The sequence below is a fragment of the Anticarsia gemmatalis genome, chromosome 23 (assembly GCF_050436995.1).
Source record: "Anticarsia gemmatalis isolate Benzon Research Colony breed Stoneville strain chromosome 23, ilAntGemm2 primary, whole genome shotgun sequence".
Classification (NCBI taxonomy): Eukaryota; Metazoa; Arthropoda; class Insecta; order Lepidoptera; family Erebidae; genus Anticarsia; species Anticarsia gemmatalis.
Window position 1 is genome coordinate 1,910,655 of NC_134767.1, and position 15,936 is coordinate 1,926,590.

The 15,936-nt window shown below is 36.4% G+C and overlaps 2 protein-coding genes across 7 annotated transcripts in view; one reads left to right on the forward strand and one right to left on the reverse strand.

Annotated features, from left to right (window-relative positions):
- Positions 1-15,936, forward strand: part of mim (missing-in-metastasis) — a 206,923-nt gene that overhangs the window by 173,252 nt on the left and 17,735 nt on the right. For 2 of the 5 annotated variants that reach the window (XM_076129824.1, XM_076129827.1), the window contains 7 exons: positions 8,281-8,398; positions 9,642-9,833; positions 10,565-10,671; positions 11,200-11,311; positions 12,432-12,755; positions 14,263-14,391; positions 14,982-15,158. In XM_076129824.1, coding sequence (XP_075985939.1) covers positions 8,281-8,398; positions 9,642-9,833; positions 10,565-10,671; positions 11,200-11,311; positions 12,432-12,755; positions 14,263-14,391; positions 14,982-15,158 — 1,159 coding nt within the window. The remainder of the gene's footprint in view (positions 1-8,280; positions 8,399-9,641; positions 9,834-10,564; positions 10,672-11,199; positions 11,312-12,431; positions 12,756-14,262; positions 14,392-14,981; positions 15,159-15,936) is intronic. The other 3 variants (XM_076129825.1, XM_076129826.1, XM_076129828.1) reach the window with 3 other exon arrangements.
- Positions 472-5,848, reverse strand: LOC142983038 (uncharacterized). 2 transcript variants are annotated; one of them, XM_076129831.1, is made up of 5 exons: positions 5,715-5,848; positions 2,931-2,963; positions 2,419-2,611; positions 1,759-1,898; positions 472-1,242 (listed from the first exon to the last, which is right to left on the reverse strand). In XM_076129831.1, the coding sequence occupies exons 1-5, from the start codon at positions 5,750-5,752 to the stop codon at positions 1,152-1,154; spliced, it is 495 nt and encodes a 164-aa protein (XP_075985946.1). In that variant the 5' UTR covers positions 5,753-5,848; the 3' UTR covers positions 472-1,151. The 2 variants fall into 2 exon arrangements, with proteins under 2 accessions (XP_075985946.1, XP_075985945.1); XM_076129830.1 differs by having other exon boundaries at positions 472-1,245.

A 15,936-nucleotide genomic window follows, 5' to 3' on the forward strand; every position in this document is an offset into this window, starting at 1 on the left:
CAGAAAATTTCACAAAGTAACGTATAGGGAATTTAAGGTTAGAATACCTTATTTGTTCACCCGACGTTTCGGTCGAATTACATCGACCGTGGTCACGGGCTGACTGATGTGGCTGCTTAGAAACGTCAGGTTAACAAATAAGGTATTCTAACCTTAAATATTCAATCACGTTTAAGACCCGTTGCATTATAATATTATGTGTAATAGTTCCGAGAGTTTAAAATCGTTAAATGTATAGTGTAGTTATAAAGTGCACGTTATTGCGTATACGTGCGTACTCGTGTCCGTATACGCACGTGTATTTACTAGATACGTGCTCTCAAACTTTGTGTGTGGTGTACAAATGTTATCGTTTATGTCACTACATATCTATATGTAAGAATATAATCATAAGAAAATAAATCTTAGGAAATTTCTAGTCAAACGGCCAGTAAGGATGCTAAGTATTAACGAAGACTAAAAAACATGGAATTGATATTCAATTATTTTATTAGTAAAAGTACTTAGACGTCAGTCAAAATATAAATTAATCTATTACTGATTCGTAACACATCGTAACCCTATCCGAACAGTTAATGTTCAAAATCATTATGAAATCACCATTAAATTAAGACACTTCTAGTATTCTTTTCATAACCTATAATCCCAATTGTTGAAGAAAGGTCTCCCCCTAACTCCTTCTTCGGTATCTCCTGCCATTTCCTATCAACAATCCAGATAGCTGTACAAATCGTTACGTCAATGTATTCCCGGACTCCCGCGTTGGCCACTTTCAGACATCCTTTGTCTGACAATACTTGCAGGCCCATCTGGATGCATACGAAGAACATGATCCTCCCAACCCACTTCAACTAGATAGGTGTCCACTGTCCAAGTCATAAGGCCAATAATTTCTTGACTTATCTCGACGACGTAGACCTCCATTGTGAGACGACACTTGGTCCTCTATCTACAATACGAATAACATGACCTGCCCAATCCCACTTTAACCAGATAGGTGTCCAAAAATGTCCAATAAAACTTACATTCTAGTAGTATTCAGTATTATCTAAACGGCCGTAGTTTGTTTTACTTACAAAATATTTCCTATTATTACGCTTTAACCCTGGTTCTATAAATATAGGAAAGTCTGACTTAAACCGGTTGTTTAATTATACAATAGTATTCTTGTTAGTGTTGAACATTCTCATGTTTGTCGTTTTGTCTAGTAGGTATGAAGGTTTGTCCCGCCTGCTCCGGTGGCTGCTGGAAATAAAAAAAATGTTTTATATAAAAATACTTCATCCTAATATAATATCTTGGCTCACGAGGGTTTTTAGAGGCAACGGATACGGTACAACCAATCCGATGGTTCAGTAAATATTTGAAGATAACAACAAAATATGTACATATTTTTGTGAATATTAGAAACTGAAAATGATTACATGATGAATATTAATATCCCATTTCTACTGAACGCCTCATAAATTGTATATAGAAAATCAAATTCACTCGCAGATGCTATAACACATTATCAGGAGCTAATAAAAGCGCATCCTTATTAAGATAATATTTGTGTCTAACATGATGACACTTAAAATACTGGTGAATGTACCGAAAGGTACCAATACGTTACTCAAATTGAACTACGCTTAAACTTTACCCAAATTTTCCATCTTAGGAAAACTTCGGATAAGAGTACAAAACATTTGCCAAATATTGAAATTGTTTCTCGAATATACCATTATTTTAGATTTTTGTTGATCAATTGATACGTACAGCTTATCCCAGTCGAATTTAGCAGCCAAAGTTTCAGAGATTTGTCCCTCTTTCAATTGTTTTTTGACTACTCTCTCGACTAGTCGTAGCGATGAGAACAATGTTTGAACGTTCGCCGGCTGACGGCTGCGGGATGTGGTCTGTAATGTTTATAAATAAAACTATGTAACTGTTAAATTCCTCTCCGGTCTTCGACACAGACTACAATGTTTAGACCTTCTAAGTTTTAAGTCAATAGTCGAGTGTTACATGACTCCCAATTAACGAATTGAGAGATTGAGCTTAAAACTTTTCTTATTATGTTATGTCATTTTAGTCATTTGTTAAACGAGAATAAATTAATCAGCTAAATGCGTGGGTAATCTGGTTAAAGCAGACTGCTAAGGTTTCTTTTAACAAATCCTTTGAACGCGTATCGTAATCGTGAACTAGGGTATCATGTTTTAAGCTTTTTAATATCTTGTTTTGTTCCTAAAAGCTCTTAATTTAATCGCTATAGACGTGTTATGATTGTTAATTGAATTTATAAGACACTTTTTTTTAAAGACTTTACTAGTGTATGCATGCGTATACACCCGTATACGTGCATGCTCATCTACGTTCACTTTAGATAATCGCTAAAATATATCAACGGTAAAAAAATCTATAGAAATCTCATACCATAAGCTCAACAGCATCAAACAGCTTCCCCATTTCTTTCTTCTCCCTATCAGTGAGCGTGGGGTCTTGCCAGTCAAATATCTCGCTCTGTTTGAGCTTGCTCTTTATCTTGTCCAGAGTTATAGGCCCGGTTTGATCGTTGATCTCGCCTGATTTGTATGCCGCTTTCACGTCGCCTAGCTCGCCTTGTGGACTGGAATATAACAACATAATAATATATTATATTGATTACTTCGGATATAATGCTTAAACCAGTGGCGTTCTTCGAAAAGTTCTGGTTGTTAGTATTATATAAGATGGGCCACGTTTAGCGAAATAATTCTATGTGAAATTATATACCTAGGTAATGCATTGCATAATGATCGTAGCGAGTCGTCTTTCTTAGTCCTTAAAATGTTCATTTAACGCGAGGTTATTGAAAGCAAAAAATCAAAAAGCAGCTTGTTCAAAATGTGAAACATAACAGATTCTACGATTACGATAGTACAATTAGAAAATGATGGGAAACTTACCATGACTGACTTACTCGAATGTTAACAGCGATTCTGAAATAAAAATTCACTTCTTAATCGGCGTATTTTTGGAGCTTTTCTACTACAGTTAGATATACACGTGCGTAGGAACAATTTACAATCCCCCTTTGCGACAAGGGTCGTAAATCATATAGGTACAAAATACAGGGTGAAAAAAAATGGTGAATCATTCGACGGTTGACGATCTATTGGTATTTGGTAAGTTGTAGGCACGATTTTTATTCGAAAAAATTGTTTAATATTTATTTTTGACGCAACAATACACCGAGGGGACTGGAATTTCAAGGGAGAGGCTTTGCTTAGCAGTGGGACATAAACATATACTTACAGGGTGTTAAAAAAACATATATTTTGGGTCTCGTGGACCGTAAAATAAACAATCCATATTTAGCCTATTTACAGGATTTTTATTATTTCTGCCTTTGTGTTAGACATGTTAATACACATTAAATGATTGTATTCGTAAATCAATTATTTCCACCGCGAGTTCAGCCGTTCATGCGAAATGTACTAACTTGCGTAACAAAATTACGTGTTGCTTTCTTTGAACTGTTAGTTTGTTCTTTGTTACTACATAGTTTTAATGATCTTTGAACATACTATGTTTGTGAGTTTTTATAGTTACCTACTTCAGAAAGCTAAAGATATTCTTTCAAGTTACATACCTACACTTATATTTTTTTATAAGGCGCATGTTAACTAGAGTTGTAAAGATTCGAATCTACCGCCTATAGCGTCACACGTCCTGCGGGCTTATCACATATCTCGGTTGAGTGTAGTGTACGTCAAATTGATAGCCACTATGCAGTACATTGCTTCTCTGACGTAACATGTTAATCACTATTATCTGAGGAAGAAAACAATCTACAGCATAGTGGATTTCATATAGTTGTCAACTGAGATATCAAATCTAAATCAAATTATCTTTCTAGTTCAAATCCGTGGCAGTAAACTCTATCGGGTATGGTTCAAGTAAGATATACAACTTAGGAGAATGATGCACACTACTAGAACCGTTGAATAAAAAGTACTTACTATATGTATGTTAATTGAAAACAAACTATATCTACATGGCGCTAGATTTATCAACAATATACTGTTATGACTATAAGCTAATGTTTACTTTCGTTCCTCTATGCCGAGGTTCGAGCTCTCTATAATATGTCAAATATGCGTGCCACATACTCCGCACAAAAGGAATAATGACCAATAGTTAGAATTCTTCTCCCACGCAATATTGAAATTCGAAATACACCGATCACTTCCCCAATTCATTTACTTGCTTCGACAGTGAACGAAAATATCGTGAGAAAATTGTACGTCTGCCACTTCTCAAGAGAATGCACATCACTTGGGTTTATGGACACAATGTAGACTTTGCTAGATAATAAGAAAAGAAAAAGTATGCACTTGGTCATATTGCACAGAACTCGATATCAATTCATAATTACGTCTGATATGCCTTTGTCTTCAAAGCAAAAGTGTAAATGAACTACTTTTTAATAGATAGGTATGTAGGCTCCGTGCTGAATCAGATTTCTGGAATGAATACGGCAAAAACTTCGAATCAGACTATAAGGCAACCTTTTTCACAAATTAATTTGTGTGTGACACTCACATGGGTAATCACAATCATTAATAACCTTACGGACGGAAAATACTGCAATTCTGTGTGTGAAACAAAGGCATAGACAAAACACAATATCATATTACTGAAATCTTAAATTCTTCACAACTACAAGTAAAGTCAAAAACGATTTCTCAAATAAGGTAATGAAATTGTGGAAAATTCGGCCATTACTCGATTAAATTACCGGTCAATATCAAGTCAGCGTTCTATGGGGTACTAACTACGGCTAACCATAAAAATTTTACAACTTTTGATAAGATTACAGCTAAAGTTAGAGGTAGCCTTGAGAAGTGGGGAGAACCAAAACAATCCACGGAATGTGCATTCGAGATCATTTCGATTGCAATAACATTGGTATACATACATAATATGTACAATGTACATACATTTATGTACAATACATAATATCTGTTATGCGCAAAGATGTAGGAAATACACTCATGTTTCACCTTTAACAATTTCAGTGCCATTTAATAGGGGGCGAGCTAATTACCATATTATGTCAGGCACGTTACCAAACTCCTAACTATAAAAAATACCATGCGTATTTACTTCAAAATTATTTCATTACCCATTAACTTTTGAATTAAACCTACTACTCCGTACCGTACAGTCCCGTTGCTGAACCTAGGTTTCTCTCCGTAATTTTTAATACCTTTAATATTTTTTTACGGGGCTATAGTTTTATTTAACTAATTAACTCGATAATTCAATGACATCATATTGGTCGATTGTAATATAAGATTTGATACTCGTATTAAAATTATTATTCATGTTTCTTTTTATGAACTAACAACTAATAGTTTGTAGTAATTAAAATAAACTAGTGTTATCGCTAGGGTTCTTATTACAGGAGTAGATTTGTGCCCAGTTGTAGTAGGGCCATAATTGATTCAATTATATTTTTTGCATCCTATATAATGTTATTCAGTCATACGCTGAGTATTCTTGGTTCAGATGTACGCTAATGAGTTCACCTTTTCAGTAGTTAATCAAAAACATTTTGATTGCAGCCTGTATGTCTTAATTATCGATTACACGTCTCGATCTCTATCCTTCAAAATTAACGTCTACCATCAGTCTATCTTAAAACACCAATCAATGAACTAGGTTTTTAAAGATCAAATACTCACAGTACATGAACAATAATATTAGCAGTGTTTCCGATCATATTCGTGCACTTTACTATAGTAAGATAACACAAGTCACTGCGGCCGAGGCGCGCGCTGCAATGAGTCTGTTTCACAACTTATACGGGCTGTACTGCCGTGTGTGTGCGACTCATTCAGATTTCAGTTTGTATAGCAAGATGGATTCGTTTTGATACTTGGCTTAGTTTAAAAGACAGCTCCTGCTATATTTTTTACATTCGCTCTTTTGTCGCGGGGTCTTTTATAAACATACAAATAACGGACACAAAGTACAACCCGACCCCAAACATTTATTTGTGTATCGCACAAATAATTGTCCCATGTGGGAATCGAACCCGAGACTTCCCGGCATGGTAGTGGTGTGGCGACCTTAACCACTGCGCCAAAGAGATAGTCGTGTTACGTTACGTTTCAGGATTTCAGTACTATAGAATATGATTTTTTTTAGCTTAGCGTTCTCGATTCAACCTCATGGAATAAATAACCAACAATATTGTTAAGATTACAATATTTTTATTAGTTGCTTAAGTCAATGTTTACTTATAGCACCATTTTTAGACACACACAAGACACTTTTTATGTAGGTACCTAATGTCAAATTTACAAGGATCAATTAATGAATTTGTGCTGTAAAACATGTTTATTAGCCAATGCAACACAAACACAAACCATAAAAGTATTTCACATGACTGATAACACATTCATAGTTATCTCGTTTCCTATGACCACCATCAATACACACATTGTTTTAGGGGCGTAACCGCGTAACCCAGATAAACCGGTAAAAGTTGCTCTAAAATATTAGTACTACTTATAATTTTTTTGGATTTTATTATGGTACCTTTTATGACGTGAGTAAGAGTTTTACGTGGGCTTTGATTGTCACAATGTATAATATTATGAACATATCTTCTTTAAGATTTGTAACAGTATGCAATGGATGTTGTGTCATTCATATGTGTCTTTTCTCATCAGAATCAAGATTTGAACCTCTTTAAACAAGAATCTTTCGGAAAAAGAAAAGTCTTGAAAAAAATTAGTTACATAGTACAAAGTTATATTTCAATTCCGGACTGTGAGTTCGGTTGCTGTAGAGTCGGCGTTAAGTTGATGTTGTATGTGCATAGTAAAAAATGTGCTCTAAAACCGTTAATAAGCCTGTCTCAATCATCACTTACATACAGATATAAACTCAGTATTCAAAAAATAATTCTTCCAAGTATCAAGTAATTTCCATCGTAGTACAAAATCAGTTTACAAACAGCATTGTTCGTGAAAATTTCGAGTGCCCGTCGTTCCCGTACATTGTGGGTACATTTTTGGTTCATTATTATGAGAATTAACAATACACTTGTTATAACATGTTGTATAACTGTTAAACAATGTCTAGACATATCTATTTGATTGTTATGTATTCTTTTCGAAGAGAACACTGTTTGAGATTCCTTGTCTATACTGTGGAGTATTTTTGTTAGATCAACGTGGTCTGTCTGTAATGCCGTAGCATTATAAGGGTTTCATATTTGAAGAGTAAAAACGGGACCATATCAGTAAGACTCCGTTGCCAGTCAGTCTATCTGTCTTTGTGTCATGAGGAAGACGATTATTTGGATTATTCATCTTCTTCTTTGAATCGATCTTTTTTCTTTCTTGAAAGCATGCTGTCAAGGGATTTGGCTAATGTTTTCATAACCAACCTCTTAGCTGATGTCAACCTTCTTTGGGATTCCTCTTTAGGGTAATTTTCAATAAAAATACTAGTGAACGATTATTCAATTTAATATAAAAAGTACGAAGCAGACTTTAAATAAATAAAGAGATAGAGTTCCCTTTCACTAAATCTTTCACGCGTGCGACAGCAGTCTTTTTTGAATCCGTTACTATCCCACTGCTTAGCAAGGGTCTATCTCCAAACGAGTTAGGGGTTATTGCTTCGTTATTGTTATTCAAAAAAACCTTGTCTACAAACAAAACATAAAACAATACACCTATGTTTATCAGAAAACTTACCGTAGCATAAAATCGTAGCGATAACCCAGTATTTTATACCGTTCTTTAAACTAATAGTGCTATCCCTGTCTGGGAGTTCCTCATAGCATAGTTGCACTTAGCATTCGGTAAACGATCATCGAGTTAAACAACTTTAACGCGTACATTCCATCGATGCCGCATAGTGGTATTTAAACTAGGCGTCCCCGTAGGTACTTCGGAGGGCACGTAAAAAGTCGGTCCCAATTATTGTCAACTAAGATAACAGTCGTTAAGCCACATCAAAGGATTCCGGGCAGCTTGAACAACTTCGACACTAGGTTGACCACTAAACATACGATAAGAATAAGACTAGGTTGTTCGTTAAGAAGTGTATAAAGAATTGTAGCATGTTATCATGCTTTTTGAGAGTCGCTGCTTTTGTTAAGCCATATCATTTTGAGAGACGTTGCTTTTGTTAAGCCATATCAAAGTCAATAATTTATTTCCTCATACAGATATAAGAACCTTTTTTCCAATAAATACTTTGCTATAATTGTTAAATTTACTTCTTTTTCAGGTATGCTCAGAAAGCAGTGCGAGTGAATCATCACTTGAATCTTCAAGCGGGTACGGCAGTCAAGGCGCCTTCGCGGCCGAAGACCACGCGCACCAGCACCAGGTCCAACACGCTGATGGTATGTACCTTATTGTAAGGCAGTAAGGTTTAAATTAGATTGTCTGATGTGTTAGTGTTGTAGGTTTGAACGCATTTTGATGATGAAACGATTTAGAAAATTGAATTATATTAGCGATGCCGATCATGTTGGGAAAAGTATCGTTCGTTTGCCGATAGCATGAACCAAATCAATCGATACTGTCAATCGATTAATGCGATCAATCAATTAATTCAATCGATAAGCTTCGAACCAACTGGCAATTCAAAATAATGTTATGTAATGACCTTAAATATTTATTGTTCCATGTTATTCGTTTCGCAAACACATAAAACATCTTGAAGAAACCTTGCGTGTCTAAAATTTGTTTAATACATTTATTAAGGGCATGCAAAGTCCCCGACCCGCACTTAGCCAGCATGGTGGACTCAAAGCCCTCTCTCATTACGGGAGTACAACCCTTACCTAGCAGTGGGACATTAATGGGATAAATTAATTTTTACTAAGCTATGCCGAAAAAGCGTGTTTAAAAAAAATACAAATAGACTGGTGTTATCAAATGAAAATGTACTAAAGTAGGAACAGATGACGTCATCATAATGCGTTCAAACTTCTGTAGATTGTGTTGTGTGATTGTATACTTTATGTCTGTAGTAGTAAAGTTCATGTTAGATTAGATGTGTGTCGTGAGAATGTGCGTTGAAACTAAATGTTAGTAGATTTGATTAATGTCTGGATATTTGTTAATTCTTAAAAGTATATTTTTTTAGGAAATTAGAAAATAATTTAGTAAGACATTTTTTTGTTAATATTTTAATTCACGTCATAAAAATTATGAGAATCTTTAACTTTGACTTGCTTTTGAAAATTATTTTGAATCATTAGATTACTTTCCCATTTTTTAGTTACTCAACTTTTTATAGTTTACTGAGTAAAATTATCCAGAAGATTGTAAAGGTTATTTGAAGGTTTCTTATTTTAATCAACTGTAACGCGATTAGAATTTAAACGTTACGATATTTTTGGCTAGATGTTTCGGCCAACTCAATTTGTATTCCACTAACCATACGACAAACAAATAACAAATAATTTGTAGGCCGCGGTAACACCGAATGAATAATATGTTCTTACAAACAAGGGGTAAAATCAATAACTTTTTGCATTAAAAATCCATGAAGTAGCACAAAACCATTTTCTGGATAATTTTACATTTAGTTCATTTGATTTGTTTTTCGTTATATAACGCCTTGCATGCATGCACTAGTCGAGTCCGAGATCGTGACGCTTCGTCGAGACAGCGATGCCTCCGTCGCCGCCGCGAGGGAGAGCTTCTCCATATCCCTCGGGAGTTTAGAGGAGGCCGTGAGGTCCTTGGACGAGGCCAGTGAGACTCCCGCCTTTGCGACTATAGGCAAGAAGCCGGCTGTGCCTAAACGACGGCCCGTGTCTATGACAGGTGAGATGGCGATATACTCTGTCTCTTTCTAACAGCTGGTTTCGGACGAAAGGTAATTTGATGAAACCCCTGCATGAAGCCTGCTGTGCCTGAAAGACGGCTCAAGTCTATGACAGGTGAGACCGTGATATACTTTGTCTCTTTCTAACAGCTGGTTTCGGGTGAAAGGCAATTTGATGAGGTCTACCTGAGTGAAACCCCAGCATGAAACATGCTGTGCATAAACAACGGCCCGTGTCTATGACAGGTGAGATGGTGATATACCCTGTCTCTTTCTAACAGCTGGTTTGGGTAAAGTGTATTTAGTCGAAGCCATAGGCAAGAACCTGCTCTGCCAAAACTTAGGCACGTGCTTGTGATAGGTGAGATGGTAGGTAAGTGTATTTTTATAAAATTATAATTGCATTGTGATTGGTTTTGCACGATTATTGTTTGTGATTCTTTGATTCGGTTTAATTCTTATTGGCTTAATTTTTGTATTCGCTTGTCATTATCATACAAACAAAATATCATGACGAATTCATTATTTTTGGAAAGCAACCCAACGGCATTCGTACGGGCTGTAAACTATTTTTCGAAGCATGAAAATGCAACAACAAAAAACATTCTAAGCCTGACTTTTCCACAGAATGTAAAATTAAAAAATCCTGTTATCAGATTGCAGTCCTTTAACACAAAAAGACCTGATGTGATCTGATACGACAATTCTAACATATTGATTTTAATTACAGCGACCGTTTGGTCTCGCCGTGGATCGTCCAGCTCTTTGGGGAAGCCGCCGCCACCGGTGAGGCGGTCTTCGTCCATTTCGAGACCTCAAAGACCTCCTTATGTACAGGTTTGTAAATAATTTTGATATGGTTTCATGCAACGAATTGATTTTAAACGAATATGTTGATAATATGTGATATCCATAAATAGTTTTCACCAACCACGACACAAAAATATTTTTTTCACAGTACAAAAGCTAAAATCTCCCCGTTTGGATTAAATTTTTATTCTTTATTCTTAATTTTAAATAGTGCGTTAATTGTTAGAAAATATGGCTTTTTTACCCGTTGCTGTCTCACTGTTGTGCAAGCGAGAGGTTAGGCCTTAAGTCCATTTTCATTTATTCATCCAGGCTATATTAATAAAGATGGAAATATCGTAACTATAGAAAAGTACTTGGAGATGGCATTTGCTAATAAAAAGCGTGAATTAGTGTGGTGAGACATGTCTATAAAGATGGAATGTCTATTTAGAAATAGTTATTACACTGACACTAGAATTGAATTTATTATTATTTAACAAGAATATAGGCTTCTTGTGACATTTTGAGCTTTTCAGTTTACCCAAGTGATAAATAATTTGATGTTCTCCCCAGAACAACTCTCAACCCGGTCAAATGGGTTCATCAGAAGCGGATAACCTGCCGCCGCCGCCCGCGTTCCTGCTGCAACCGGACAACGAAACAAGCGGTGGTGATTATGACGACTGTATATACACAACACTTTATTTTATATCTGTTTGTGTTTATGTGTTTTATGTGTGGTTTTAATCTTCATTCGATATTTTTTTTTTATTCATTCGGTCTTTAGTTCACTCATTCATTCGTTCATTCGTTCCTTAGTTCATCCACTCATTCGTTCATTCATTCATTTGTTTGTTGGTTGAACCATTTATCGCGTGTCATTCAGTCATTCCTTCATTCAACTATTCACCGCGTGTCATTCACTAATTCGTTCATTCAATCACTCATGGTGTGATTACTGATCAACCGAGTGTTGTTGATCAATCAAGTTGTTTAAGCCACCAGAATTCCTTTGATATGGCTTAACGACTGCTTTTTAATAGAAAACTACTAAGATCGACTGTTTACGTACCCTCTAAAGCACGAAGACACTCAGTTCATATTTATCTATGCGATCAGCAGATAAATCTCTCGCTTCGGAGGGCTTTAACATAATTACCACTCTCTCACACACCCTGTTTCAAGCATTTAACATTTTGGTTTCGATTACTCATTCATCATTTCATACATAACAAGCATGCTTTGTAAACTTAACACTGTTCTTGCATGGATTGGATGTGTTCGTTTTTGGATTGTTAATAATAAATATTTCGTTTGTAAAATAATCTTGAGTTTACCAGATTCGTCTGTATGATTAAAAAGTTTAAAGGCTTAAATTGACAAGTATAATAAAATAAATAATACCAAAACAATGTTAATATCAATTAAAACAAAATCCTTTGATACAACTTACACGTTAGGCAAAGTAATTTAGCAATCATTTTTATTTTATTTAAGTATTATTTTTTGTGACATATTGTAAGTATACAACGATTTTAAACTTATTTATGTTTGTTTTACCAATACTTAGTTCCACACCAAACAAAAAACTAACATTAAATGTAGGTACACTAAATTAAAATGTTGTACATATATTTAACACTACTGTATATAACTAACACTACTGTATATACTGTACTGTGATTAGTCGCAACCTCATAAGTTCAGAAAACATTGAAAATAAAAATCCATGTAACTCTAAAATTTGCACGCTTAACAATATGCATCCACAATACATCGTCTAACCTTAAAATCTTTCCTTCCAGCTCACATCAACGTAGCAGAAACGGTCAAACAGCTGACCGAGCTGAAACACATGCCAGCATCTCCCGGCATTGTCCGCCGAAGTCTTCAACAACTGCAGAATCAAAACAACGCGAACCCCCAGTCTCCCACACAACCCTCCCTAAGCACTTTCCAACAAGCGAAGAGCAATTTCTCTTCGAACACCAGTCTAAATAGCACTGGGAATCTGAACCCGATATATGGACAGACGGGTCACAGGATAATGGCTTATGTTGAGAATTCAATGTATGTACGAAAGAATAGCTTGAACAGCTCCAATTCGGATTTGATGAGAGAGAATTCGGGTGAGTTTTAGCATGTTTTATGTAATATTAGGTCGCGGAAATTTTTTTTCGCATTATTGTATGTATGAACTTGTAATAAAATCTTTTCACTGCACAAAAACGTTCGATATTGGGTACCTCACGAGCTCACTGAAAGAAACCTAATGAATCGTGTACTCATTTGTGATACTTGAAGCCAAAGAGATTTTATTACAAGTTCATACATACTATAACGCGAAAAGACTTCCCGGACCAAATATAACATTGCATAAATGTTGAAATATATTTCTCATTCAAACAAATTCCGTATAAAACATATTTATTAACTTCTTTTTAGGCTATCGCGGATATATACCGACCGTTTTTTGTTTGTACAGGAAAATCCTGAATTATTATACCTATAGGAAAAATAATTCAGATATTTTATAAATGATTTTTATTTCAAATTATTTACATTTACCACAGCCGTACGGATCGATCTCTGAGGTTAAGCTAGGCTTGCCGAGGTTGTTCCGTGGATGGGTGACCATCTTATACATATCGAGTTCCTCCGTGTTTCGAAAGGCACGTTAAATTTTGGGTCCCGGCTGTCATTTTCAAAGATCTTTGACAGTCGTTAACAGCTACTAGTCAGAAGCTTGTAAGTCTGACAACCAGTCTTACCGAAGGGTATCGTGTTAATACCCAAGTAACTGGGTTGTGGAGGTCAGATAGGCAGTCGCTGCATGTAAAACGCTGGTATTCAGCTGCATCCGGTGAGACTGGAAGCCGACTCCAACATAGTTTGGAACAAAGGCTAAGCTGATATATATTTCAAATTATTTACATCCTTACCTAAGGTTTTCGGAAGTTTTTTTTTAACAATAGTAGGTATTATTCATATCTATAGAATTTATCGTAATATAAACGGTATTTTGAATATTACCTAACCGTGTCAATTAGTAATGATGCAAACGCTGATCATTCGTTGCTGAGTTTTTCGTATTGGAAATAACGTTGCGAAGGGTAACGTGCCCTGTATCTAAGTATACTCGTATATAACTTAAAGGTGACTGACTGACAAAGTGATCTGACACAGCCCACACAGTTGACGGATCGGGCCGAAATTTGTCATGCAGATGTTAGGACATAGGCATCCGCTGAGAAAGGATTTTGATCCATTCTACCTCCAAAGGGTATGAAAGGAACGAAAATTCTATTCTTAGTCGCAAAACACGCCGACGAAGACGCGGGCAGAAGCTAGTTTTTCATATATGCAATAACCTCGTTCCGAAGGGTGACGTGCCCTATATCCTACTATTATTATAAATGCGAAAGTTTGTGAGTGTGTACGATGTTTGTTACTCTTTCACTACTGAATCGATTACGACGAAGTTTGGTATGTAGGTAGCTGAAGGCCCAGAATAACACATAGGCTAGACTAGACTTTTTATCCCCGAGGGATCTGGATTTACACGGGAAGGGATTTTACGTGGACAAAGTCGCGGGCGGCCTCTTGTTGTAATTTAAACTTACATTAAATTTCTAGGAGGTATATACGGCGAAGGCAGAGGCTCACCACACGGCTCGAGCCCTTCCACACCCAGTTATGGAGAGAATAACTCGTTCTCAAGCTTCGGACCGAGGGTGTCTAATGAGTCACATTACGGACAGACTGGTAAGCTCAATAAATGTGTAAAAGTAGCTGATTTGTGGCAGCTAAAGCAATTGATTTGTAAAGGAAAAACTATTTGGTGATTAAAAAGAGTGGTCAAGAATTTATTTAAAGCGTTTCTTGACTTACCCGAGTTACTGCAGCCATCAAGAACGGCTTCCCTACAAAATCTGTGTCCCACAGTCCTGTCCTACCCATATCTGTCTGCACCGTGTTTTTGAAAACGAATACATGGTGTCCCGTAGCGCGATTCTCTACAATCGAAACCATCGAGTATCGAGAGTTTGACAGTTAAATATATGGCTAAAATAGTTCCAGGCGCTAAACAGATTTTTGTGTAAAATTTCTCAATAGCTAGCATGTTTTCGGTAGTAGTAAAGAATCGAGCTACAATGGAATAAAAACAAAACCAAAAAGTAATAAATAAATATTTTTGGACAACACATGGTCATCTGATTCCAAACTAAGCAGAGCTTCTACTACGGTAACCAGCCAACTGTAGCCAATCGTGCAGTCAAAATAAATATCATTGGACTACTCACACACGCACACAAAAAAAGAGAAAAAGATAAAAGCTGAATTATTTTGTCCAGGCTTCAAGCTGCAGCAGAGGGAAGAAAAGAAGTACGGGCAGAACACGATCTACGCGCAGCCGCTGGAGATCATGGCGGGCTTCACGAGCCTGGCGCGCCACGACGCGCTCAGCCCGCTGGCGCTGCGCAAGAACATCGCCGCGCGCTCGCACTCCGCCGACCGGCACCATGTTGAACGTGAGTAACACATACCAATATGGACCTATCTATACCAATATTATAAATGTGAAAGTAACTCTGACTGTCTGTCTATCTGTTACTCAATCACGCCTAAACTACTGAACCAATGTGCATGAAATTTGGTATGGAGATATTTTGATACCCGAGAAAGGACATAGGCTACTTTTACCCGGAAAAATTACGCATAATGGGAAAATTAAGGTGGCGGACGAAGTCGCGGGTAAAAGCTAAAGTAACAAATAAATAAATAAATATTTTCGGACAAATCACACACGGTCATTTGATTCCAAACTAAGCAGAGCTTGTACTATGGTAACTAAGTGATAAACATACTTATATATTTCTAAATATATACTTACATAGATAAATCGTCAACCAGGCTCAGAACAAACACCCGTGCTCATCACACAAAGATTTCTCCCGGGTGGGATTCGAACCCACCATACGCGGCGCTACGGTTGTTGCGGCTAGGTGATCGCGCATTGCGCCAAACGTGCAGTTAAATTTAAACAAAGGGATCTTATTATGTTTTCCTAGTATATAATCAGCGAGGCCCATGTCATAGGACCGTCAGCGTCACGTGCTCTTCGAGACAAGAAGATCTATGATTTTAACTTCCTAAGATAGGGAAATCACTAAGAATTTTAAAAAAATAACTAAAAATAACGCGCGGCGTTTGTGCGCGCAAAATCAAGTTAGTTAAGTTTTGCGAAATTAAGTCAGAGCTTCAGCTATGAAATACATATATTTATTTGATTAATATTTTGGTGCCGGT

Coding starts and splice junctions, on each gene's coding strand:
- LOC142983038 (XM_076129830.1), bottom strand. CDS start 5,752: ATGATCGGAAACACTGCTAATATTATTGTTCATGTACT. Junction 2,964..5,714: donor AATATTATTGTTCATGTACT/GTGAGTATTTGA, acceptor TTTTTATTTCAG/AATCGCTGTTAACATTCGAG. Junction 1,246..1,758: donor AAATTCGACTGGGATAAGCT/GTACGTATCAAT, acceptor TTTTATTTCCAG/CAGCCACCGGAGCAGGCGGG.